The 26,353-nt window shown below is 36.6% G+C and overlaps 1 protein-coding gene across 1 annotated transcript; it reads right to left on the bottom strand.

Moving 5' to 3' along the window:
- Positions 1 to 1,086: 1,086 nt before the first annotated feature.
- Lhx8 (LIM homeobox 8) lies at positions 1,087 to 23,848 on the bottom strand. Its single transcript, XM_046443152.2, has 8 exons — positions 23,715 to 23,848; positions 23,205 to 23,366; positions 19,399 to 19,520; positions 16,792 to 17,012; positions 16,171 to 16,274; positions 11,437 to 11,532; positions 5,106 to 5,289; positions 1,087 to 1,355 (listed from the first exon to the last, which is right to left on the bottom strand). Exons 1-8 carry the CDS (start codon positions 23,787 to 23,789, stop codon positions 1,279 to 1,281), a joined length of 1,041 nt encoding a protein of 346 aa, XP_046299108.1. The 5' UTR covers positions 23,790 to 23,848; the 3' UTR covers positions 1,087 to 1,278.
- Between the last annotated feature and the right edge of the window lie 2,505 nt (positions 23,849 to 26,353).

Below are 26,353 nucleotides of genomic sequence, written 5' to 3'. Positions count from 1 at the left end.
CTCAGCCAGATGTGAATCTGCCAAGTTAAACAAAGACTTAAACTTAAGATTCTCAAAATTTTCTCTTGTTACCTTTTGTCCCAATAAGGAGTGAATACTGATTAAGTTATTTAAATATAAAAATTAGTGAGAGCAGCATTACTCACTTCTATAATTCAGAGAAAAGATCCAGTACCATGGAGAATCGAATACTAGGGTTTAAATTTGAGCTCTAAGGACCACAATCCCAGATAGTATTCACTAGGGAGAAAAAGTGAAGACTCCTTGTTTAGGAACTCCAAATACTTCCAGTTTACTTTTTTGTCCCCGGGGAAATATATTCTTAAAGCCTCTATTTCATTTCGGGATTGGGAATACCCTGTAGGTCATTTTGAAAAATGTTTTTTTTCTTCATATTAAAAGTGTATTACCTAGTTTAAAAGAGACTATTTGCCAAATTAGATGTTTTCATGTGTTCTTTTGTTGAATGAGTACAATCATCTACAAATGAGTTTCCTATTAGAACGCACTTACAACACAGCTCAAAACAAAATGACTTTTTTAAGTTAAGAGTAGATTTTAAAGACATTAAAAACAACTTATTGCTGAAAACACACACAAAAAAAGGACAAATTGGTTGAAAGTTTCACAAGAATGGAAAATGTTTAATAAACTTAGAATGGCGGGCTTATTAAACTATAGTGTTATTTACAGCCATAATTCATCAACCACAAACACCAGAGTGTGTTTGCCTGGCATGCTGCAACAGAAGCTTTACTCCCTTCATTCAGAAAACACTGGCAAAATAATTTCAGTTGCAAATTCACAGATACAAGCTTCAAAGTATAAAGTTGTATATAACAAAAAAAAAATACAGGTAATATTTATAACAATAACTTACAGATACAAACTAATGATAAACTACAATTTCACAAAAGATTGTAAACATTTTGCACATTTGTCAGTCCTTTCTTTTAGGCAAAGTGCTCTTTTGATGACAAATAAATTAACAGATACACACTAGAGTGAACTATTTCCAGACAATACAAAAAAAACATGTTTTGTTTTGTTTTGTTTTCTTCTTGTAAACATAAGTTTTACAAAAAAAAAAAAAAAAAAAAATGAAGAATAAAAGTGTCTTGCAGGCCAACTATAGATACATACCTGGGCAGCAAAGTGATGTTGGAAATGCTTTTGGTGTTAAATAAAAAAATTAACATTAATATCTTTTCAATGATATTTTATACATAATAAATGACAAGTTACATCCTTAATCATTTCTATCCCTGAAAAAAGAAATTAGGTATGACTTATTGGCAGTTGTGTCATTGAATGGGGTAACAAAGGCTGGAGTCCAAGAGTTGTTGGTGAATGAGCTACAAAATAGAAATAGAAAGAAATTTGAGGATCAGGTTTTTTTTTTTTTTTAAGCGTGAATAAAACTGATTTAAAAACAAACAAAAACAATTCAAAGCAATGTGTTTTCTTCATGCATTACAGCTGAGGGCACCAAGCTATACTCATTCCACAGACCTCAGCAGGAACAGTAACTTATTCAGCATAGTGGTACTGTATTGAACAAGAATCCATTTTACCCCTAAAATATTTATTGGGGCCACAAGCTTTTGCCACTGTAATGTACTCCATCCATACCCCATTCACTGCACTTTACACTGTAGCTAGAAAAACACACAGCTTTTTCTGCAGAGATGTTGTTGGTTTTAACATGCAGGAGTCTGTACAGGATGACCTCCCAAGTTCCCTTAGTACCTCCTCCCCAAACATACACCAAAACACATTTGACTCAGGCAGTACCACGTCTTTCATATGAACACACACAAAGGTAATGCTAGTGTAAACAAATGGCAACAATGGTATAGCTTTGGATTTTTTTTTTATTTAATCAAAGCTTAAAATGAAGTCCTACTTTCAGCAAGGGCTGTGTTGCTTCAAACCTAACCTCCCTCTGAGAACAATTAGAAATGCTGGACGATATTTTTAAAAATCTGATGGAAAGCATCTGAAAGATACCAAAGTAGTGAGAAATTGCAAAGTCAAGTACCAGAGAGGAAGGAGAGAATATGAGGCTAAGGGACAATTTAAAAATAAAAGCAACATTTAGAAGTTAGATTTTGGCTGAATGATAGGATACAAAAATAAAACATTCGGACCCACTAATGAGAAAAAGTTGTTGAAAACAACAAACAAAAACAAACTTAGGCTTTTATTTGGAATCCCAAAGTGCTAAATTCAAGAAGCAGTGAAACAAATATACCAGCCTCATGAAGACTGATTGGGCTAAGTTTACCTCCCCCTACCTCAACACTGTGCCAAGGTAAAGCTCATCCTCTCTGGTGAAAGATATCATCTAGAGCCTCAAATTTTTTTTTAGTTTTTTTCAGACCCAACATCTGAAACACAATGAAAAGATAACAAGGCAAATAAGAAAACATGACTTGACCAAAAACAAACAGGAAACAACAAAAACAGGACAGACCTACAAAAGACCTAGATCCTGGAGTTTTCAGACATGAACTTTAGCATAATTGTAATTAATATAACAGTAATTTAAATAAGGAAGATAGTGAAAAAAAGAGGCATCTGTATAGAAATGGAAACTCTCAAAATGAAAAACATGACAACTGAAATTAAGAAGCCAATGGATGAGTCTTATGGGTTCTTAGATACAGAAAGAATTACTGAACTTTAAGATAGGTCAGAAGAAAATGTCTAGACTAAAGCATGGGGAGTAAAAAGATTGTAAAATTTGATTTTTTTTCCCCATGGGCAGAAAACAATTTTTTAAGAGAAAGAAGCGGAGAGTGTCTCATAATGAAAAACACCAAACTACATATTCAAGAAGCATACTCAGGCACAAAACAAAAATTTTAAAAACCAAACATGAAGAGAAAATCTGGGGGGGAAAAGCCATTTACTTGCAAAGGAGCAAGATAATGATAAGAGCTGACCAACAATAAATGATGTCAGGTCAATTGGCTATCCATAGGCGAAACAGACAAAATGGAAATCAGAAAAGAATGTAGTCATATCTTCAAAGTACAGTGTAAGGAAATAACTGATAACCTAGATTTCTACATACACAGGAAATATCTCCTACAACTGCTTCATAGGAAATGTTGAGAAATAAATGTAATAATAAAAGGTATGCAAGATTATTAAAAAGCTCTGGAATATAATAATTTTAAAATGTGAATTAAATATGCAGACATATTAAAGTTCATGATATGAAATTAACATCATTAAGATGGTAGTTTCCTAAAATTGAACTATATATTTACTGGATTATTGTTTCAAAATCTTGTTTTCTCTTTGCAGGATGGAAATTGACAAGCTGGTGACATTTATGAAAACACAAAGGGTCAAGAACAGGCAAAACAAATTGGAATAACAACAAAGAAAGACTTGTACTATCTGATAATAAGAATTATAGACCTAGCACAATTAATGTGACTAGGTATTAATACAAAGCAAAATAGAACAATGAAACAGAATAGAGTGTACAGAAATTGATACATAAAAGTTATGAACACATGATTGAAGACAAAATGGCTCTGAAGAGGAGGGGGAAATTTCATCAATATAACAAAAAAGCTTCACTTCCTATCTGACACCTCATGCAAAAATTATTTCTAAGTATAAATGAATATCAAGGTAAATCTAAATGTCAAAGATATGATGAAGTTTCTAGATGATAGGATGAATATCTTCATTATCTTTGAATAGGAATAATTTCTTAAGTCATCCAAAAAGCACTGTCCATAAAGGAAAACACTGATGAAATGAACTACATTAAAATTAGGAACTTGTACTCAACAAAACATTCCATTAAAAGAGAGGAAAAGGCAAACCACTGAGGAGAAAATACTTTCAACACATATTTATCACAAAGCATTGTACACAGAGTATACCAGGGAATAAAATCAATTTATAAAAAACAAATCAATAGGCATGTGTGGGCTTTTCACAAGAGGAGATACAGATACCCAACAGAAAATATACTTGCTCTCATAAGTCATGAGGGAAAAGTAAATTAAAATAATGAGCACTACACCACCGAATTTGCTAGAATTAGAAAGTTATAGATAGCATTCTAAGTATTATAGGGGAGGTGAAGCACCTTGAACTCTTCTGTATGGCTGCTCAGAGTTCAAACTGGTTCTACCACTATAGAAAAGTGGAAGAACTGACTATAGGTGAGCATCTGCATAGCCTAAGACCCTTTGTCCCACTCCCAGGTATATATCAAATAGAATTAATGTGCACCAAAAGGCATGTACAGTAAAGTCCATAGCAGCATGTTCATAAATACCCAAACTAGAGGATACACAAATGTCTATCAACCATAAAACAGATAAACTGTGCTAAGATTCCTACAGTAGAATTCTTTGTAACAATAAGATAAACAAATCACTGACTCTTGCAACAACACAGATGAATCTCACAAGGTAACTGAAGAGTGAGACACATAAGAATACATTCTGTATGGTTCACTTTATGTAAAGCTCAAAAAAAGACTAACTAAGGCAAGTTTTAGAAGTCAGAGCTATGTTACTTGGAAGAAAAGAATAATAATTAGGAGGAGACATGAGGGAGGCTTCTGGGGTGCTAATTATATTCTCCTACTTCACTTGGGTAATATTTATGGGGCACATTCACTGTTTTAATACATTTAGCTGAAAACTTAGGCATGTACTTCTCTATAACATTTGCCTCAATAAAAAGTTTAACAAAACTTAAACCCCAATCTAAAGATCTAAATGTGAATACCTTCTTTGACTGTAGGAAAATAAATTATTTAAATATTTACCAGATAAAAACAAACGAACAACAACAACAAAAAAAAAAAAACAGTAAAAATCAAGCAGTAAGAGTCATCATTAATATTTGCACTTTTAGCTAAAGTGAGTGTCAAATCTGTCTCCTAAAGATGTAATAACAGAAATAAAAATTGGGGGACAATTGTGCTGTCTACTGTACCCCCTATAATATTTTTCAGCTACTACTGAGGTAATATTTCCAAATATAAGTCGTATCGATAATCTAATATTAGAAGTCAACAGTTAGTGATTGCTTGGGAGAAACCTGTTAGATGTTGGGATACCTACCATCCATGTAACTATGCAGCGCAGTTAGCATCGTCCCATCTTGGGGCACGTAGGCAGAATACGCCATTTCTTCTAACATGGGTGGAGACAGCCTGGAGGGCGGGACTGCAGTGACTGGGGCTGAGGAAGAGTGATTGGGACTCACATGCTTCTTGTGGCGTGCTCTACAGTTCTGAAACCACACCTTAAGGGGAGAAGAGCAAGGTTGGTAGGTCAAGGTCGGAAGGTCACACGTCAGGTAGGTCACTCTGAGTGCATTACCCACCCAGTTTAAAAATGAATTCAACATCACTCTACTTTTTAAAAAAGTTCTGTAAACAGAAAATACACTTTTTAACCCAGATAACCACAGTTATATTTTTCCCCCTCAGATAAGAGGTCTCTGGTGATTTATTTTAAAAGCTGATTCTGTACTAAACCAATATCTTTAAAAAAAAAAAAAAAGACAAAAAAGACATTGAGAAGAAGGAAAATGGGTAGAAAAAGGGATGAAAAGGTCCAGAAAAGTGTCCATGGTTTAACTACTGGCATTTGGAGGTAAAAGAAAAGGAAAAGTCTTTTTAAAAAGAACCTAAAAAAATGCTACTAAATGTATTCTTAGACACCTGCTGGACTTATTTCTAACCCTTGTTCAAATGATCCAAATCCCTACAGAGAACTTAAAGCTTTCTGTAAGCCTCTTGATTCAGTTATTCCAGTTAACATTTTAACCTGCTGAGTTCAATTCCTCTTAGTGAATACATAGACTATTTCCTAGGAAGCATGTTAAGGACAGGTGTATAATAAGAAAAAGCTAGTAATATTTCAATAGAACTAAATACAAACACATCCACTGATTAAAGTGTTCACAAAACATAAAGCACTAACTACTCTGTTTTCCATTCTATCACAGAAATGAAGCAAATTCAGGGGAAGCAAGGTCTTACATTCAGGTCTGGGTAAGGGAGGCTAGACCATCCATAATGCTACTAGCAATTAATCAGCCTGTTTGGAGTCCTCACCATGAAATAAATCTTGACCACAGAATTTTGCTCTATTAAAATATTATTATATCAGAGTTGGGGATGTAGCTCAGTGTAGAGCACTTGCCTGGCCTATGTGAAACCTTGGGTTCCATCCCCAGCTACTGCAAAATAAATATACATACATACATCCATACACACACACACACACACACATATATATATATATACATATACACATAGACATACATGTACATATACATATGTATATTATATATATACATATATGTAAATTGCCATCATTCCAAAAAATTCTGTCATAAGAAAAAAAATAAGGGAAGGGATAAACATGTCAAGAGAATTATGATGGGAAACTTTGGGGAACAGGGCAGAAATGGCCAAGATCTCTGGTCTGTTCTGGGTTGGCTGGTAAGAACTTGAAGGAAGAAGGGAATTAGGGCTACAAAGAATTTATAAGAACAAGTTGGCCTGATTTCAAAGATATACCCTTCCACTGGCAATCAAAAATAGAAGGCTGGTGAAGTATAAACTCGAGATTAAAACTAAAAGAGTAAAAGTTATTAATGTAATGGTATAAGCAGCTCTGAGCAGGTGGCTAAAAGGCAGCACCCAAGGAAGGTTTCCAGGACAAGTCTCTGGCACGCACCAAGGAAAAGGAGTGAGAACTGAAGCCATCCCCAACACTCTCTGAGGTATAGACCCTGAGATACCTGTAGAGAGACCCTACTCAAATTCTCCAGTCAGCCCACAGGCAAACAGTCGATGTCACTGCAGTCACCAGTCTCACCCAAAGACATCTGACCTCCTGACAAGTGGGTGGAGAGAAGTGATGCCACCTGCCTTTTCCAGAAGTCACACACTTCAGAGAACTACATACAGCCTCATAAACTTGCACTGTGCTTCCTGAAATATCTTCAAAATATCTTCTTGTCTCTAGTAAATTGTATGGAATATACAACAAACAACAACAACAACAAAATTATTATCTTTTCATTGAAACAAAAAATATTGTCAGACTTTGGAAATAAATTGGAAATTTGGAAGAATGTGTGACAAATGGAAGAATAGTTACCCTAACATTAATTCAAACAAAAAAAAGTGCTATCCACTTTCAGAATTCAAATACAAGTCCTTTGGACTCTTCTCACCTACTTGCAATTTCCTCCTGCTTTGCAAATCGCTAACAAGAGTTAAAAATTTCTCTGAACAACACAATTAAAATTTTGGAGTTCTAAATCATAAACTACATAAGGTGAAAACAGGTCATGGAGACATCATGCAAAAGAAAAAACTAACATAAAATGAATCTTTTAGAATGCCCAGACTAAAAGACAACTACAACAATTTAGTATATGAGAAAGATGATATTTTGTATTATTGTGAAAGCATGGCTTACTGATTTAGGGAAAACTGGTTAACAATTCAAAAGAAAAATACAGATAAACCTTTACCTCAGATGAAACTATCCAGATAAAGTTTAGGTACAAATCATTGAAACCATGAATTTTTAAGAAAACAAAAGCCAATATTGATAACATACTTTTCAGATAATTTTGGCCTTTGTGCTATGCTTCTCTATCAAAAGATTAAGAAATTTAAAGACATAAAGTTCTACATAGGAAAAAAAATAAATGAAAAGGAAAATGATGGACCATGAAAGTTTAACACAATAAACAGGATTAATAAAAATTAGTAAGATGAAGACAGAAGAAACAACTCACAGAAATATAGATTGAAAATAAATAATTTTAAATTATGAAATAAGCAAACATGTTCAATTCCATTTATTTTTTTACTTTTTATTTTTATTTTTTTTTTGAGATGCTGAGGATTGAACACAATCTTGTGGGCCTTGTGCATGCAAGGCAAGCCCTCTACCAACTGTGCTGTATCCCCAGCCCTCCATTGATATAAAAATATATAAAAATATATCAAATATATTTAATAATCTTACTCCTGTGAAAACTCCTGTATCTAGGTACTGGCTGGGAAAGAAAAATGGTATGAACTTTCTAGAAAGCAATTTTTGCATAAAGACTCTAAAAATGTTCTTTTTATTCAGCAATCTCACTTCCTATCTTTTTGTTCAACAATCTCACTTCTAGAAATTTATCCTAAGGAAACTGTTGAACATACAAACAAAATATAGTGTTGCTTATGGCAACACTTTTTGCGGGGTGGGGAGATTGAACCCAGTGGTGCTTAACCACTGAGCCACATATCCAGGCTTTTTATATTTTATTTAGAGACAGGGTCTGAATTGCTTTAGAACTTGCTAAATTGCTGGGGCTTGCTTTGAACTTGAGATCCTCCCGACTCATTGGGATTACTGGCTTGCACCACTGGCTCCCTGCTTAAAAATGGCAACATTTTAAGATAATGAAAAACTAGACTCAAAATAAATTATCCAATGCTCAATATATTCAGCAATAAAAATTATGTGCATCTCAGCTTTTGGAAGGGCAATCCTAGTCACACTGATTGAAAAAAACACCAATAATGTTTTACCCTGTTTCTGTAAAATATACAACTCATAATTAACTTATCTGAAAGGGTATATGAATAATGATTGGCTCTGGATGAAAAGTATTGAAAATCATCCATCTTTATTCTCTGACTTTAGCACAATGACAATCTGCTATTACAAATGTCCCACTAAGCAGACTTGAAGCTAGTGAAGTTGAGACTCTCCTTGTGTCAGACCATTGCTTCCACCTAATCTTTGGATGACCTAGTTTGCATATTACAACAGAGATCTAGTAATCAAAACTCTTTTCCTTAATGTGTCTCAAGTGCTGTGCCCAACATTAGGAAGGAGGTTGGGGGAAAGACATAATTACTATTTGAGGTCACAGTACTTAATTCTTCAAAAACACTGTGAAGGACTATATATTTAAATTACACATACATATACAAATAATATATACATTTGCTTGCTAGTACTCTTTCCTTTGTCAGCTTATGAAAAATATCCAACATGCAATCTTTACATTTAAAAAGCCAAAATCAAAACTATATTCTGTGAGTTTTAGCGTTTGAGATCAAGTTAACATACACATAATACTGGGACTTAAATACCTGAGAATTACAAGACAAATGTCTGATTGGGATCCTTAGTCCTTCAAATAACAAGAAATGCTCTAAGAAGGCCTTCCATTCTATTGTGCTTCTGACCAAAATAGTCTAAACCTAACAGTCATGAATTTGGCTTTCTTGTAGCCTTCATTACTATGAATGTGCAAAGTCTTAGATTAGAAGCAACACTGGACCTTTGAGTCTGACCTGCCTTCAAAGGAAATTTCATTTCCAGGCACATGAAATGATCTTCAGTGATGGCCATGCCATATTTGTAGTCTTTCACATGAAAAAGTTCATTATGAGTGAACGTCAGTGTTTTTTTTTTTTTAATATTCTTTTGCAGACCAGTCTTTATACACATTTAAAGATACCTATTCTGTATTAATTGTTCCTTTCCCATTTCCTGACCATCTCCAGTTAACTATCCTTATTGCCTTCAATATTATGGCAATTTTAAGATTTTTTTTATTACTTTGGTAGCTTTTCTTAAAGGCAGCATTCTTTCCAGATTGGCTAACAAGCCAAACACAATACTAAAATAAACACAATACTCTGAACATCTGAAATGTGCAGAGGATGTGGGACTCACCTCCTAAGAGAGCCTCATACTGCAGTCAACTAAAACCACTGGGGAATTAATCTTTAGAGAAGCTGCAGTGTTCTTAGGTCTTTCCCGTATGCTTCTTTATATAGACAGTTTGTTAATGTGAAACATTTTTAGCTTCTCAAAGAATATATACCTGTGTATCAACCTCCCAACTTAATAAAATACAAATAACAATGAAGGTATTTATCCACCACCCCCAAATAAATTTCATTTTACTTTAGTTCCTTAATCTTTTTTGAACCTCAAGTATTTTTTTACCTTCTACTTCACTATTCTTTTTATACCATTTTGTTAGTTGGTTGCCTCCTTCCTGAAGCAGCCACTCTTCTCCAGGCTCCCTCCTTGATTCTAAGTATTACTATGTCCCACTCAAACGGCAGTACCTCTGACATGTTTTCTCCCTAATGCCCACCCTTTTCGGTTTTTGTGGTTGTTGTTGTTTTGTTTTGGTACTGGGGATTTAACCAAAGGGTGCTTTACCACTGAGCCACATCCCCAGCCCTTTTTATTTTTTATTTTGAGATGAGGTCTCACCAAATTTCTTAGGGCTTTGCTAAATTGCTGAGGCTGGCCTTGAACTTGGGAGTCTCCTGCCTCAGCCTCCCAAGCTGCTGGGATTACAGGCAGGTGCCTCCCAGCTCATTTTTTTATGCTCTATGACCTCCTTCTAAAGGATCTAACCCAAAGGATCTCTTTGCTCTAGTACTGTTCATCCTTTCAAATACTTGTCTTCATATTCAACTGCCACCATCCCTGAATGATTAGCACAACTAAAAGGGACTTCATCTTCCTCCAAACAGCCAACCAGGTTTTTTTTTAACTTTATTTCTGTTTTGAGTACCAAACCTATTGATATTTTGATTCTCTCTGCTTCTCTACTACAGTCCCCAAGTCCTTTTTCTGGTATCCCTATCATCCAGCTCCTGACATTTCTTGAGCAAATTCTAGTTAATAAAATGTTTCTCCAACAAATCCTAGGCCCACTAACTCACTCTACTCCCTGGCCCCATCCCCCAAATCACTACTTTGCTGGGTATCCCAACTAAGTTTTCTGCTTCTAACTAGTTTTCTCTGGATTCTGATTCTTCTCATATGCTGTCACAAGCTCTTCCTCAAGTCACAAATAATGGCCTTTTTCTGTCCAAGAAAGAATTCTGCATTCATAGGCCTCTGCAACTACAACAATTTCATCTTCCATAATTTCTAAACCTCAATTCTACATTCTAATAAGTTTGCTCTAATTCATCCCTCCCTAGCTTCGTTTATATAACTCTCTCTTCCTGGATCTTTTAGCAAAGCCCGCTAATACCCTTAACATACATACACCTACACACACACACACACACACACACACAGTCAAAAAAAAAGTAGAAAACACTGAATTCAGAACCAGATTGTGCTTGGAATTTCAGTTCTCTTTCTTAGCCTGAGGATCTTGGGGCTGCTGTGAGCACTGAATGAAAACATGCAAAGAGTAATTTGGCAAAAGGCAGCCTGACTCAAGGTAGACTACTTATCAGGTTTTAAAAAATTGATTTAGAGTGTGAAAAGACCTAAAACAGGAAGGTAATGTTATGAGATTTCTTCACAAAAGAACAATGCACACTCAAAGATCTGGAATTGGAAATCTTTGTATCTCTTGATTGACCTTTAACATAATCACCTGTATCACACGTCTGCTCAAGCCTGTCCTCTCTGCCAGTTTCTGGAGGGTCTGTGCATCTGGGTTGTTGTCCTGAGCAAATTGTGCTTGCATGACCTGTTTTATAAAAGATGTACGTAGCAAATAGTTAAAAATACACAGAGCAATCTAAACTTTGATGACAGAAAAGATATGCACAAGAAAATGTGATACTTATACTCTACGACTTGAAAATCAATATGGGAAGTATGTATAAGTGAAAAGGCATATTTTGTGAATTGCTATGCAAAAGTTATGCTGAACTCTTTAAAAAATAACCCACTTCAACAGAAAATTTGGTCTCTCAATTATGCTGTTAGAAATAAACTCACCTTTTGTTACTTCCATTTTTAGAACCCATAAATGAAATGCATAAATAGTATGTAATTCTCACTATTTTATTCATTCTGTTAAACTTCCCAGCATTCTAATAAAATATAAAAATCATATCACATTTATCTGCCACCTCTACTGAGCTAAACAAGTACAATATCTATAATATAAACAGGTATAATATCTATAATTATAGTAATATAATTTTCATTCATCTGCAGATAGTAAACAGCTCAAAAGATGAATTCCGCTTGGTTGTAATGATGCCATCATTTGGGGATCATTCACTTTATGCAAAAGACTATTTGAGATCTTTAAAAAAAAAGACATCATCAGTCCACTGAATAAGAATTTATCAGGATCTAAACATCTCTATACTGAAACAATTCACAGGTGATTCTGATGGGAGTCTTTGGATTGGAATCCCTGTGTCAAGTGCTATGAGATATGAAGAAAACTTTCCCTGTCTTCATTTTCCTGAAAGATACAGGCATGCCAATAATGACCTAAAATAAGAAGTAAAGGGAGAAAAGTAGAGGAGAGTAGGGAATATCAGAATACAAACACAAACCAAGGACTCTGGATTATTCCAGAAGAGGGAATCATTATGGGAATAAAGTAAGACATTTGAATTTAATTATTAAAAGTCAATCAGCTGAGGGGAGGATTATAAAACATAAAGGATGTCTTGCAAACAGTCAGGGAAGCATCCAACATGTAGTGCACGTCTACAGTGTGGGGCATGAGTGCCCAAAATACCTAAGCACATAGAGCACAGCTCGCCTCTATGCTCTTTCCAACTGGCAAATCAGCTGTGTTCTCCACTATCGTCCTTGTGTAATACTATCATCTGCCTCTGCACTTGTCACAGGGTAGCTAAATAATTCATCTGCAAGTTCACTGTCCATAGCAGAAAGTGAGCTCTTTGAGGACAAGGGCAGTGACTTACTCTTCATAACCTCATGGGCTACAGCCAAGTTAACTCCTTTCCTGTCACACACTGTGCACTTGAGAGTTCATGACAGAATGAGACTTACAGTGAGGAAAATCTGGTGAAAGTCTGCAGAAAAAGGCTAATGTTCCAGGAAACCTTCTGAGGTTACAAGCTATATTTTCAATTAAGATTTGAGGGGCTGGGGTTGTGGCTCAGTTTTGAAGTGCTTGCCTAGCACATCTGAGGCACTGGATTCGATTCTCAGCACCACATAACATAAATAAATAAAATAAAGGTATTAAGTCCATCTACAACTAAAAAAAATATTTAAAAAAAAAAAGATTTGATTAGTGGCTCTTCTAGACTTATGATAGTATTCCTGGCTTCCCATCCAGCTATGCTCAATCTATACACTGTCAATAAAACATAACTTTTTAGTTTAAAAATATAGGCAAATGGCCTAAATGTTTATAATCTCACTCAGTTCATTTTATTCTTCCTTTCCTACTCCAAATGTGTTACTTTAATATATTCCTATATGAACGAGGATTTGTGTTTATAGTTTGACATGTACCATCCCAAAAACAAACAGAATGACCAAATTAATCATGTCTTTGTGTTTTAATTTTTCAAAAAGAAAAATATGAGCAAGTATTTGGGTGTTTGCTAAGAAGCTCGTTACTGACAATCTCTAAAAAATAGGAATAAAACAAATCAACAGTGATCATTTAGAATTGGAATATTCTTAAGAAATACTTATTGATCTTCCTTTTAATAATATTAGTATTTAGTCTCATGAAAAGAAATAAAAGGGCTTTTTAATTTCTACTTAGTTTCACCATTCTCCAGACATTGATGCTTCTGAAGCCCACTCCATTCCTTTTTTTCAAGTTCTTCTAACATGGTCTAGGGGTAAGTCTCTATAGACACATTATTTTAAGGCCAAGAGATTTATAGCAATGTCAGGAGTCAACACAGTAACAGTTGACCAATTTTATATGAAAATTAAAGTAAGAGCTAAACTTGGCATGTTTAATAGTAATAATCATTGAGCCAATATTTGTAACTATAATAGGAAAATCATAACATTAGTAGGAATTTCTTAAATATCATTTTTATAAAGAGACAATATCTGATATTTATCTACAGACATATTTTTTGAGTCAAACTATTTTTCTCTCCATGAGTTTCTAAAGAATTTCAGGAAATTATTTATTCATCCTATTTTAACTCTTCTCTGTGCAAAGTAGGCACTGTATGGACAGTCTTGACTTACTGTGCACATATAATATCTTACTATTTTGCTCAGTTCAAGCAAAAATACTTGAATATATTCAGATTTCTTAAAGAAAGGTAAAACAATTGACAATCAGAGATTCTGACAAAGTAAATATATTTTTTTTTATCCACAGCTATCCTATATTTCTAAATTATAAAGAACCTCTAGAGGATTGTATCTCATTTGGCTCAGCCATCCCTAGCATAAGATAAATACTATTAAATACTGAGTAAATGAGAACATCCTTTGAAAGCATATCAATATGCTTTCATTTTTTTAAAACCTATGATTCTAATATACATGTTAATCGCTTTTAATTCAGATCACATTTTTCTATAACACAAGGCTTAAATATTTTAGGCACATTTGCAACAACTTAAAACTGTAAGACTACCCATAAGATCCAGAATCCCACTCTGTGTTTTAGCTGTTGATGTTGCCATTAAATGGAGTTTTGCTAAGGCACATTTTCTCTCATGTCTACTGGGAAGCCAAGCCAAACAAAAAGACCAGGTTGTGGAAGCAGGATTCAGATGTCTTTTCTACCATTCCCCTGGAGGTCTGTCTTCAGGGGAGTTCCTGAATCTTTTGGAGAGGCTACCTACATCAAGGAATAACTATAAGAGTTAAAGGAGATAATACAGATAAGATGCCTGGCACAGGACTTGTCATACCAAGGCTTTCACACCCTTTATGTCTATACACAGGGGTTTCAAATTCACACAATTATAAATAAATTTTTACTTCAAATTAAAATTATCATCCTTTGTAATTTTTCAAATTATAGACAATTCATCATGGGAACAGTCCACTTTAAAAACAGTACATTGAAAACCAAAAAATAAATATTAAAAATTAAAAGAAAAACAGTATATTTGTATTAGAGATTCTGCTTTAACCCAGACACTTTTTAGCAACTGGGTCTCTAAGGACTTGTGTGATCTCCATTTTAACTCATGGAAACTGTGAGGTAAGCAAGGTTTCTTCTAATTGCCTTATCTTTCACTTATTACTTACTGATCAAGTACTTTATGCCTAAGAAATACAAAACAATGATGTATTTGGAACTTTTTTCTGAATGGATCTAGATTTTAATGCTCAAGTCATTCCCACTGCCAAGTTCCCTCAGAATGTTTGTAATCATTCTCAAAATAAAAACTTCTCTCTTAAAACAGTTTTATATGGCATCCATCTTCAATACCAGCAAGTCTTAGAATGCTACATATGATTTTTCAAAATATTACTTTCACTCATTAACAAATGCATAAATGTCTTTTAAAGTCTGAACTAAAATGGATGCTATGTGTAAGGTACCCAGTTGTACATGGTAGGTGCCCAATAAATATTACATTACCTTAACATAAAACACATAACCTCAGCGACATTAATCTTTTAGAAAAAGTGATTTTCTTATCTGAAAAAGTGCCAGAAATAATCATCATATGTATAGACTTAAATATAAACTGAGGAGTAAACATTTATCTTCTTGACAATTTGGATCAACCAAATTTACAACAATTATATTTAGGACAACTAAACTGAAAATAATCCCATCCTTTTCAGGGGCACAGCCAACCTTTAACATAAAATTATATAATTACTTCCTCTACACCTTTTAAAAACAAGAAACGGACTACTTGATTGGAGTCAACCAGCGTTACTATTTACTTCAAGGAATACTCAATTCTTTCCTACTCAAAAAATATAACAATCTTGTCCATTAAGAGGCTCATTGTAATTTTTTTAAAAAGACTAACACAATAGAGTCCCATAGACCTACATGCTGTCTCTTTCTGTTAAGAGTCTCAGAATAGTTTGTCTCCTGTTGTGATTACATGTAGTAACATATGGCTAGATTAGACTGATGTTATCATGAAATCAGAACAGATCAACATTTTGTTTCTACTGTGCTGCTGATACCAAAAGACTCCAAGGAAACAGCACTTGTATGACTATACACATAGTGTGTTGGAAATACTGATAAACATTTCATGGCAATAAATATATATTCATACATTCATTAAGTTCTCAAAAAAAAAAAAGCATAGGATAACCTCTGAGAAAACATGAATGTTTTTAGGCATCATGAACTTTGCTTTTTGTTTTGTTTTGGAATTTTGTTTTTGGTAGGGAAGGGCTCCAAAAATCTTAAATTCATTGTCACGTCTACCTGGAGTTGATCTGCTGTAAAGCTTGTGCGAGCTCTTTTTGCTGGTTTTGGATGATTGACATCTTGTTCTGTGAGGAGGGCACCTTCCACACTAATCCCATTACCTGCATTTTAAAAATATACCATACATATTGGTAACTCAAATCAGTCCACCAATGATGCAGTAATAGCTCTCTTGTATCTCTTGGCTTATTGTGAAACTGTACATATCTTCTAGATTGTAAAATCTCTTAAGTTTTAAAACACACTGTAAACATATTGTGGAAACAATATTCCATTTATAGACTTATGTTTTCAGTCAAAAGTGCAAAAATTTAGAAGTCACATCTAAGGCCCATTCTTTGGAAGGCAAATAAAACAAAACAATTGTTTTCAAAAAGAAAACCTGAACCCTAACTAAAGTCTGCTGCCTGAAAATATGGCACAAAGCTTATACATACACCATGGTTCCCCCTATAAATAAACAGATGGAGACCATCACTAACAGTAGAGTGCTTAATGAATTTTACCACAATTATACTTTGCACAAAATAATGCATTAAGATGACTTTGGGAAAAATCATTTTTATCCCTGTATTCACTGTCCCCAAAGACTCAAAAGTATTTTAAGTACATATTTACCATTTTCCACTTCTCTTTTTAAATTATCCAGCATGCAGTCATAATGCACCCTGCAGAGGACTTTCTCTTCCACCAATGCAAACTCCTCTCCGGTGGAAAGTTGCCTTTTGCAAGAAAAGCAGGCAAAGCACGCCAAGTGATAAACATTTCCCTTGGCTCTTCGGACCCAGTCAGTAGAATGGATGTGCCTCCCACATCGAGAGCAGCGAGCTCCATACCTTCTACAGTAAAGAGAAGGGCAGAACAGTAAAGATTTTAATGCTTTCGTGAGATATTTATCAGACTAATATTAAACACATTATATACTCCACTGGCATTTAAACATTTTGAAAAAAATAAAAATTATTTTCTAAAAGTCACCTATAGTACGAAATCAAGATTTAAGATCACAATTCAGATCTATTTTTAAAAATAAAACCTCATGGCTGCTGTAAATGAAGACTGAATTTTCTTTTAAAATAAACAAAACATGAATTTTAATATTCTTCTTACTGGGTCAAATATCAAAGCATTTATAAATTTATTTAGAGACTCAAGATACAAATACACAAGGCGGGGGGGGAGGGGAAATGGACAGAAAAAGTAAAATGCAAAAGTATACAAACTCAAGATATAAATATTGACTTCTTAAAACCAAGTTGAGGACTGGGGTGTAGCTCAGTAGTATAGCATATGCTTAGCATGCACAAGGTCCTGGGTTTCATCTCTAGCATCAAAAAGCAAAACAAATTTTAAACTGGGAAGTTGAGATTAGAAAATGCCATAAAAATACCATAAAGAAGACATTTGAACATTTAAAATAGAAATTATCAAATGATACACAGAATAGAAATTCTTCATCCTAGTGGGTGAAGAAGAAAACTTGGAATTGTATCCTTCCCCAGAAAAGCTAAGGCATTGCTATCCACAGAAGGGAAGAAATATTATCTAGAACTTCGGAGACATATTTAAATATTAGATGCAAATCAGTCTTAACAGAATGCCAGAGATAGGTGTAAATATTTCTTTTTTTCTTCCAGGCTGAGTGACTGGATGCTGTCATGACTCTTGTCACCATCACAGCCCCCGCAACCCAGATCACACTAGAGCAGGGCATGTACATGCGCCGCCTCCTGGATGTGTCTTTGGAGAAACTACCAGTTATTATTTATTTTTTTAAAAAAATATATTAAAACTGAATCCTAAAAATAAATTTCGGAATATAATAAAATATGAAGTATTTAAAAGTCCTGAAGAACAAGATTTTCAACCTTTAAAACCAAGTATTTCAAAGGGCTTTAATTTACCATAAAAAAATAAGATCAGCATATCATACGTGAAAGAGAAAGGTAAACTTTTCTACTGTAGAAGAAATGGAGAGTAAACCTAATAAAAAATATACATTTTGAGTGATCATAATATTCTGTGATTTTTATAGAATAAATGATTCTGGGTATTATGAAGTGCTTCAAATCACCCAGCAATTTTATTCAAATCAATCACTAAACACTTTTTTTTGTGGGGAGGGTACCAGAGATTAAAACTCAGGGGCACTCAACCACTGAGCCACATCCCCAGCCCTATTTTGTATTTTATTTAGAGACAGGGTCTCACTACGTTGCTTAGCGCCTTGCTTTTGCTGAGGCTGGCTTTGAACTTGAGATCCTCCTGCCTTAGCTCTGGAGCCACTGGGATTACAGGTGAAATCACTTTTTGAAATGAAGTATAACGTATACAGTATAACATACACTCCATAAACAATATAACATCCATAAATGGAGTATGACAACATAATAAGTGTTGCAAACTTTGCTACATAGTATTAATTTACTAATTTCACAATGAACATTCCTCTTCATTTGCAAATGCAAATAAAAAGAAATATAGTAATTTCAAAATTCATGCTTACAAACCATTTCAATTTCCAACAGCTTGTCCATAAAGAATTGAATTATATCCTAGAAAAAAACTTTACATTTAAACAATTATAAGGAGATCAGAGAGTGAAAATGTTACATTTAATATCCTGTGAAAATATAATCTCACAAACTAAAGATCCAAAAACAGACAAAGAAATTGAATTTCTAGGCAGAATAATTCAATGGAGTGTACTTACAATCCTGACCAATGTACTTCTGGCCAATGTACTTGATCACAGTATCCAAACTCTTGTCATCTTATAGGTGTATAACTGGGATCCTTCTATGGTAAATTGTTCAAAGCTTTTTTTCAGTTTTCTCCCCCGAAATGATTTTATGTCATCTTATCATTTCCCCCAAAGAAAGAACTTTGTCACAATAAGTCATTTTGTATTTTATACTTTATACCCATGCACAGCAAAGCTTCTGTTCGTAATAAATACATAAAACTTTCATTCTCCAGAGTGAAAATCTTTTTTGAATTAACTTTTGTATTCTAAATTCCTAAAAGCGATATAAACATACTGATTGCGTTTTAATATAATTTACACCCCAATATTTTGAAATCCATCATATGAAAAAAAATGGGGCTTCAATAAATAAAACTGTACAAGAAAAAGTCCAACAGGTGAAATCATTATAAAATCATTATAAAATTGTTTGCATAAAATTTCTTGAATTGTAACTAAGAAAAATATTCACCATGTACCTGAAATAATCGAGTTTGCAGAAAATGTCTTTGTCTTTAATATAACAGCTGGTGTGTCTTCCTAAGGAGGTTCTGCAGACACTGCAGGAAAGACACCGGACATGCCAGCACAAGTCATTCACCTGGGAAGGAAAGCAGGGCAGATGAGAAGCAGTCTGACACTACAATGAAGAACCCATTCACTGTTTCGTATGTGAGGCAACACTGGCCCTATCATATTTTAACATATGCTCTGGATGTTTCCATTCAAACAGTGTCATTTATATAAATATGCATCTGGATAGAGTCTATTTTAGACTCCAACTAGAAAAATCACACTACTATATGCCACATTTGTGTTTATATTTTTTTAAATTCTTCTAAAGAATTCAGGTTCATTCTTTCTTTTTCTTTTCTTCTCATCCCACCTCTTTGAGCACCAGAAACATTTTGGTTAAAGTCTTACGTAGAGATTTTTTTTTTGTTTTTCTTTTCCTAGGTTCTTCCTATCATGAAACCTGGTATTTAAGGAAGTCAAGACTAACAACCTATTTTTTGTCCAAACAATTATAAACTGTATACCTGTTAAAGAGAGCAAAAAAGAAAGTGGAAAATTGCTTTATAAGATACTCACACTAATAAAGAAACTAGGCAATCCATTTCCCTTACAAACCAGAAATTGCTAAGGTAGCTCTAAAGGGTAATAAAGCAGTAGCCCTGGCAATAAAGCCAAGGAGTAAAATAATGGTAAGACTACTTAATGATTTGGCGACAGGGGAACAAACAGAATTATTTTCCATTTACACTTCAAGTAGTAAGATATAACATGGTATTTAACAAACAAACAATCAAAAAACACAGCACTTTTATACTTTCTAAATAGCAACAAGAAATATCGCCAATTCAGGAAAACAAATCATAATTACTCTCACTTTACACTGTTGCCACAATACCATAAGCACAATTTTAGCCTTTAAGAGTAAAGATGTGTGCTAGTTGAATTGGGCTGCTCATAAAGTTTGCTCTGTTAAACAGACACAACAAGTAGATTTATGCTTAATTAAATTTCATGTAAAAGAAGAGCAATGATGCAAAAACACCAGTTGTACCCTACAAATGGATCTAATAACTAAAATAGGAAAGTAAATTACCATGAGGTTTGGCTTTTGCTATACTATTTCATAATACTTTTCTATCCAGTGATAGTCAGATTGTAACTACTGTTCAACATATTTTTCCGTGATACAAAATACAAAATGTTCTTTGAAACTTAATGTAAAAAGATTTATTGGCTTCTAATTAGAGGGATATACCTCTTTCCAAAGCACTAATGAGATGCTCATTTTTTGTGAGATTTTAAGTTTTATACTTTAGTTTTTTTCTTTAAAAGAATTATATATGCACGACAGAAAACACTGAAAATAAGAAGCCAATAATAGGGGGAAATCAGAGAAAACTGAAATTTAAAATATTAACCATGATGAATATTGTCCTGGAGGTAAAGATATATTTCCCTTTTTCTTTGCCCCCTAAAATGTGGCCAATTAATATAAAGTTTAAAGGTAGATGATTTTTTTAGTATTCCACTGTTCAGGGACTTCTGTATTTCTGTCACATCCAAGTTTTGTTTTGTTTTGTTTTGTACTTTTTAAAGCAAGATTTTAGGGTTGAGCCATGGTCTACAAAAGCTAAACCTAATACCTGATTTGGCATCTTTCCTCAAAATTGACTTCAAAAAACAAACAACAAAAAAATGAAGTCCCTTAATCTTCCTTTTTGGGGGGGCAGGGAGTAAAGTGAAGCAAAGAAAGAAGATTCTGGAAACTATAAACCTTTACTGATGACTAGTATTGATACAATCAGCATAAATGCTTAAACATAGGAGTAGGACCAAGCCAAAAAACCACCAAAATCACAAAACACTAAAGTAATAAATGGGGCAAAGATGTATCTAACTCCTTTTATACTTTTCTGTTCTAATTCCATTTTACTTGCCTCACAAGAGAGTGTTTTTCTATTAGATACACCCTTAAATACTATTCCTATACTAGGTCTATTTTTTAACCAATGCCAAGTTTGAATTCAAATTTATCTGGAAGAATAATCAAAGTGTTGGGGGGGTGTAGAGTTAAGAACGCAGAGTTTTAAGACAGTCATATAGTATCAGACTTAATTTGGTGCCAGTACACTCATATATAAGTATTCTACAAGAATAAGATTCATGTGGAAGATTTTATTGGGCAGACTCCTGTCTCATTACAAAAAAAAAAAAAAAAAAGTTTTGCTTAACTCAGATGGCAGGTATTGTCTATAATACAAAGATATGCAAATATATATTTATACAAGGTAAACACTAGAAACTATTTCAGAGGATGTGATTAGTGTCACTTCATCCTAATTTTCTCTGTTATGAAGTGTTAGTCTTCATAAACACATTTCAGAGAAATTCTTTTAAAAATTCTGCTAATTATTGGGAGGGCTCATTGAAAATAAGCAGTTGGTTTTGGTTCAAAAGATGATTTTAAAATATCAAAAGGCTCAGGTTTAGCAACATTGAAATTGAAATTTTAAGAATGCAGACTTAAAGAGAAAGCCATGTTAATTTGCCAACTATAGTGATCAACCACCAAGTAGGACAGACTTAGTTATTTTTAAACCTTTCCTTCAAAACTTTAAAACCTTTAAAACTTTTTTTGGTACTGTATCTGGGTTGTATAGAGTAATATTCCCATTTTACAGATGAAGCAGCTTTGTGCAATGACAGAAATTTACAGAGTTCCACTAACTCACTTTTTGAACTCATACTCTCCATAATTAATCCTTTTGAACCCCTTACATTGTGGGGAGGGAATAGAAAGTGAACTGGTTTGCAGCTAATTCAGTTTAAGAGAAACTATTATTTTACATAGTGGTTTTAAAAAGCTATTGAAGTTGAAAACCTAATGTATTAGGATTAAGGCACTTGGGACCATGATCCAGCCTGCAATGATATGGATAACTGGGCCTGCCAGAATTTCTACTCCAAAATTCCCCCACAATATTTCAAGAGAAAAGTAAAACAAATTAAGACAGTCAACTCTGAAACCACTTGAAACACTTCATCGGAGGCTCTTGTGTGTGCGTGCATGTGCATGTCTAACTTCACATCATTTTCCATCTTTTTCCTTAAGCACTGGAGAGGACATAACAACAGCATTGGGTGGGCTTAAGAACAGGAAGGTACTGAAAATTTTTTTTTATTTAAATGCTCCTATAAACTTTCTTAATTTGTAAAAGTTTCAAGTAAATGTAAATAAATATAAGACTATATTAAAAATATCCAGAAAAAAAATCATTTAAGGTACTTCACAATGGGTTACGCCAAAGGAGACACTGCAAAGGGAAATCAGTTACCACGTACTGACCTGGAACTCTTCTAAGCAGACAGGAGCGTGGGCGTTACTTGGGTGGAGGGATCAGTTAAACCAAAGATGTTTAAGAAAGCAATGGTTTGGGGCTTGGTAAAGAAATGAGAAGGCAATCCTTTCAAACTGAGCAAGGGTTTCCCCAACTTCACGTCTGTCTACGAATCAGTTTGATTATGGTACATTCACCCAGGGAACTGGCATTTCTACACCAGGATGTGTCTCGCATAAACTATTTTTCAGCAACATGAAAACAGCCTATTTTTTTTTTTTAATCACACTTGACTCACTGTATGAGTCGCCCTAAACTGGGCTAATTTTCTGAGGTCTACAATCACTACTGAGAATTTGGATGGAAAGGGCGGTCAGGGAGCTTTTCTCTTTCCCTCGAGCTTCCACGCTAACCCCGCGGCTCCATCCTACCTTGAGAAGGTATTTGTCCACGATCTCCAGGCCGCAGCTGTTGCATACACACTTGCCAGGGGGGCAGCCGGAGCCCGAGGCCATGGACTGGGGCGAGGACGAAGGGGACAGCGGGGCCGAGGAGGAGCAGGAGTCCTCGTCCCCAGCTCCCTCGGGGCTCACCTGCAGGAAATGCGCAGGCAATTCTAGACCCCTCCTACCCTTTCGCAACCCACCTACCCACGGGGGAATCCCCAACGCCTCCCCTCACTTCCCCCAGTCGACCCCCACCCCAGTCTATGAGGTCTCATTTCTACTTCTCTCTCCCAGGTCCCAGCTCTGGCCACGTACCCTCTGAGGCTGCTGACCCCTGACCTCGACGACCCCGGGAGCTATGCAACCCTGCCGGCCACTTGGGCCAGCTAACTTCCCACCCATTCCGGCCCTCCACCCGCTTCCAGAGGGGCCAGCTGGCCCAGGAAAGAGCTCGCGGACAGTTGTCCCTTGTCCTTCGCCCGCCTCCCCACTCACCAGTCCGTCTTCTCCGGGGCTTTTCCGAGTCCTTCCAGCCGCCAGGGCTGCAGTCCGCCCGCACTCGTCCGACATGAGCCCCCGGCACTGAGGGGTGGGATGGAAGGAACCGAGGGAGAAACAAGATCAGAAGTTCAGAACGTGCACGCGGCCGAGAGACTAGGCACCGGGCGCGAGCTAATGAAGGCCCCAGCGCGCGGGCTGCGCGTGCAGCCTTCCCTGCGCCTGAGCCCGAGCGCAGCGGGCGCGAGGGCGCGCAGCCTCTCTTGCCCGCCGCTGGCTGCCGCCACCGGAACGCCAAGGGCTCGCCCGGCGAGCTGCGGAGCTCCCGGGGATCCGGGTCCCCTGCGCTCACCCGAGCACGTTAGTTCCCTGCCCCCCCCGCCAGGGATAACAAGTTAATAACAATCATCCCCGCACAAAGCGTTTTCTTTCTAGACGTCAATCACCGCGAAGCGGGGAACACCGGGCTAAAGGGGGTGCAGGGCGGGGGGGAGGTGAAGTGGGAGAAAAGAAAAGACGATTGAGGAGGGGGTGGAGGAAGAAACTTGATTTCTTTAATAACCTCAATTAAAAGAGCAAGACACATATATATTTTTTAAAGGGGGCTTTTTGAATAGGATAGCCCGAAAGGTGAAGAGGTTTAATAGGATACTTGAAAGCTAATTACAGCGGGATTTAAGAAGCCTGGTGTTTGTTCCGATGACAATTTGAATGAAAATGCTTCAGATTAAACCGAGCCAGCAGCTCTTTCGTAAACTTACAGCAATTAGAGCCATGAGTGATTTACACTCGTTTCTTTAAGGTGTAAATTGCCACTTATTGCTCAGTAAGTCAACATTTGAGCTACTAAGGGATTATTTTTAACCAGCGCAAAAAGCGGGTCGAATAATGGAAAATATCCAGCTGAATTTAATTTGTGCCATTAGAAAAACTCACCCAACCTCGGTCAGAATGTTTTAAAGCAACAACGCGCGTTACTAAAGTGTTTCCAAGCCTTTGCTGGAGTTTTGTTCTTAAAAGAAAACGCAGCCTCTGGGGGCTTTTTCTGCCGCAGTATGAAAACTCTAGCCTGGGAGTTAGTGGGTCTCCAGAACCCGAATGGCCCACGCTTCCGTATTTCTCATTCGTCGTCCCCTCTGCTTTCTTCCGTGCTTTGAAAGCGTCAGACGAGATTCTGCCCGAATGGGGGGGGGGGTCTTGCGGACCCTATCAGGGACCCCCGGGTGCGTTCCCTACGAGGGACCGCAGCTGCACCAAGATGTACACAAAGAGTACAAGCAGGAAAGCCCCAGTTTTGCCGGGTGTTACCAGCCAGCGTCCAAAGACATCAGTGCCTGCTGCGGGTCCTCCTGAGGCCCTCCAACAGGCTGCAGATGATTTTCAAACTGAAATGGCGATGCACCCACAGGTCTTGCCACCAGAGTGAAATGAGAGCTTGTCAGTTCCCTCCATCTACCCAGACGAACCGTCAGACTCGTTTTATGCGGTGGGATTTGCTTCCATTGGTGTTTTAAATAAAACGATTCTTCTGGCCCTTACTGGGATCCCCGAGGCCTTCCTGGAGCCACATCTCCCTGTATCTTGTTGTGGGGCAGAGGTAGCGCGGGTCGCCCTGCGGCCAGGGGCGCTTTGGGACGAGCAAGTGTCAGCCCGCAGCCGAACTCGTGGAGTCTACGGTCCCTCCCCACAGCCGCCCGGTACTCCCGACCCGCTCTCCCGGATCTCCATAGCAAACAGAACAAAAGCACGACTCACATGGACCCGAGAGCGCCTTAGGCTGGAGGCTTCGTCTCCCAAATTACAGTCTCCATGCCTCAGGTTAAGTGAGCTTGTGCGGAGGGGGGCAATGATTACGGACTAGCGCTACTACGTAATAAAAAAAAAAATTGCCAGGTCTGAAGATGAGGCCGGTTACAGGTAGTTTCTGAACCTCATTTAGAAGCCAAAACAACTCGCGTTCCAAGGAAACTGCAATTCAACTGGCCTGGCCAGTCATCGGCTCGCTCACCTTCTCTGGGGGAACTGCCAGGTCCGGCACGTCCTTTTCTTCTAGTTTACACACAAACATCTGATCGCTCTTCCAATACATGGCACTGCTAGGGCCGCTTATCACATACCAACTCCGGAGGATCAGAGGCTGCCCGTGGCTACAGATCTTTCCCCCTCCCCCGCCCCAAAGAACTAATAAAAGCTAACACCGAGGAGGATAGGAATGTCACAAGTGAGTCTTCCTCCAGAGAAGCCGCAGTGGCCGCAACCGCTCCCTGACAGATCGTACTTGAGATTCCTTTTCTGACTCCACTGAAGTCTGCCCCTCCAGGAAAGGGGGGGGGGGTGTTTGCTTTCCAGAGGGTGGAACTTTACATAGAGGGAGGGGTGGGGGGGGGAGTTTTCCTGGAGGAATAGCCTCACCTACTTTAGGAAAACCCGCCTTCTCTACATGTTAAGATCTTTATCAGGACAAGCCAACTTACTCCAGGTTTAGTATTAAAGGGGGGAGGGGGAACACCCCACGGGGGATGGTCTGTTAACGTGATTTTTAAAAAATCTGCTCTCTGCGTTTGCCTTGGCTTTTAAATTCTCGCTCCCCAACCAAAATCTAAACAAAGATTCAGGTTACATCCCGTTCTGCAGCA

The sequence above is a fragment of the Marmota monax genome, unplaced genomic scaffold, assembly GCF_021218885.2.
Source record: "Marmota monax isolate L192 unplaced genomic scaffold, Marmota_monax_Labrador192_F-V1.1 WCK01_AAM20220418_F8-fsc00046, whole genome shotgun sequence".
Lineage (NCBI taxonomy): Eukaryota > Metazoa > Chordata > Mammalia > Rodentia > Sciuridae > Marmota > Marmota monax.
This window is presented reverse-complemented; position numbering and strand designations above follow the sequence as displayed.

Bases quoted from the DNA above. Each gene is read 5' to 3' on its own strand.
- Lhx8 (XM_046443152.2), bottom strand. From the start codon at position 23,789: ATGTCGGACGAGTGCGGGCGGACTGCAGCCCTGGCGGCTGGAAGGACT. The intron at 5,290-11,436 runs GTGATTATGTTA...TCTCCCCTTAAG, and splicing joins TGAGCAGACGTGTGATACAG to GTGTGGTTTCAGAACTGTAG. The intron at 1,356-5,105 runs GTAGGTATCCCA...TCTATTTTGTAG, and splicing joins GCTGCATAGTTACATGGATG to CTCATTCACCAACAACTCTT.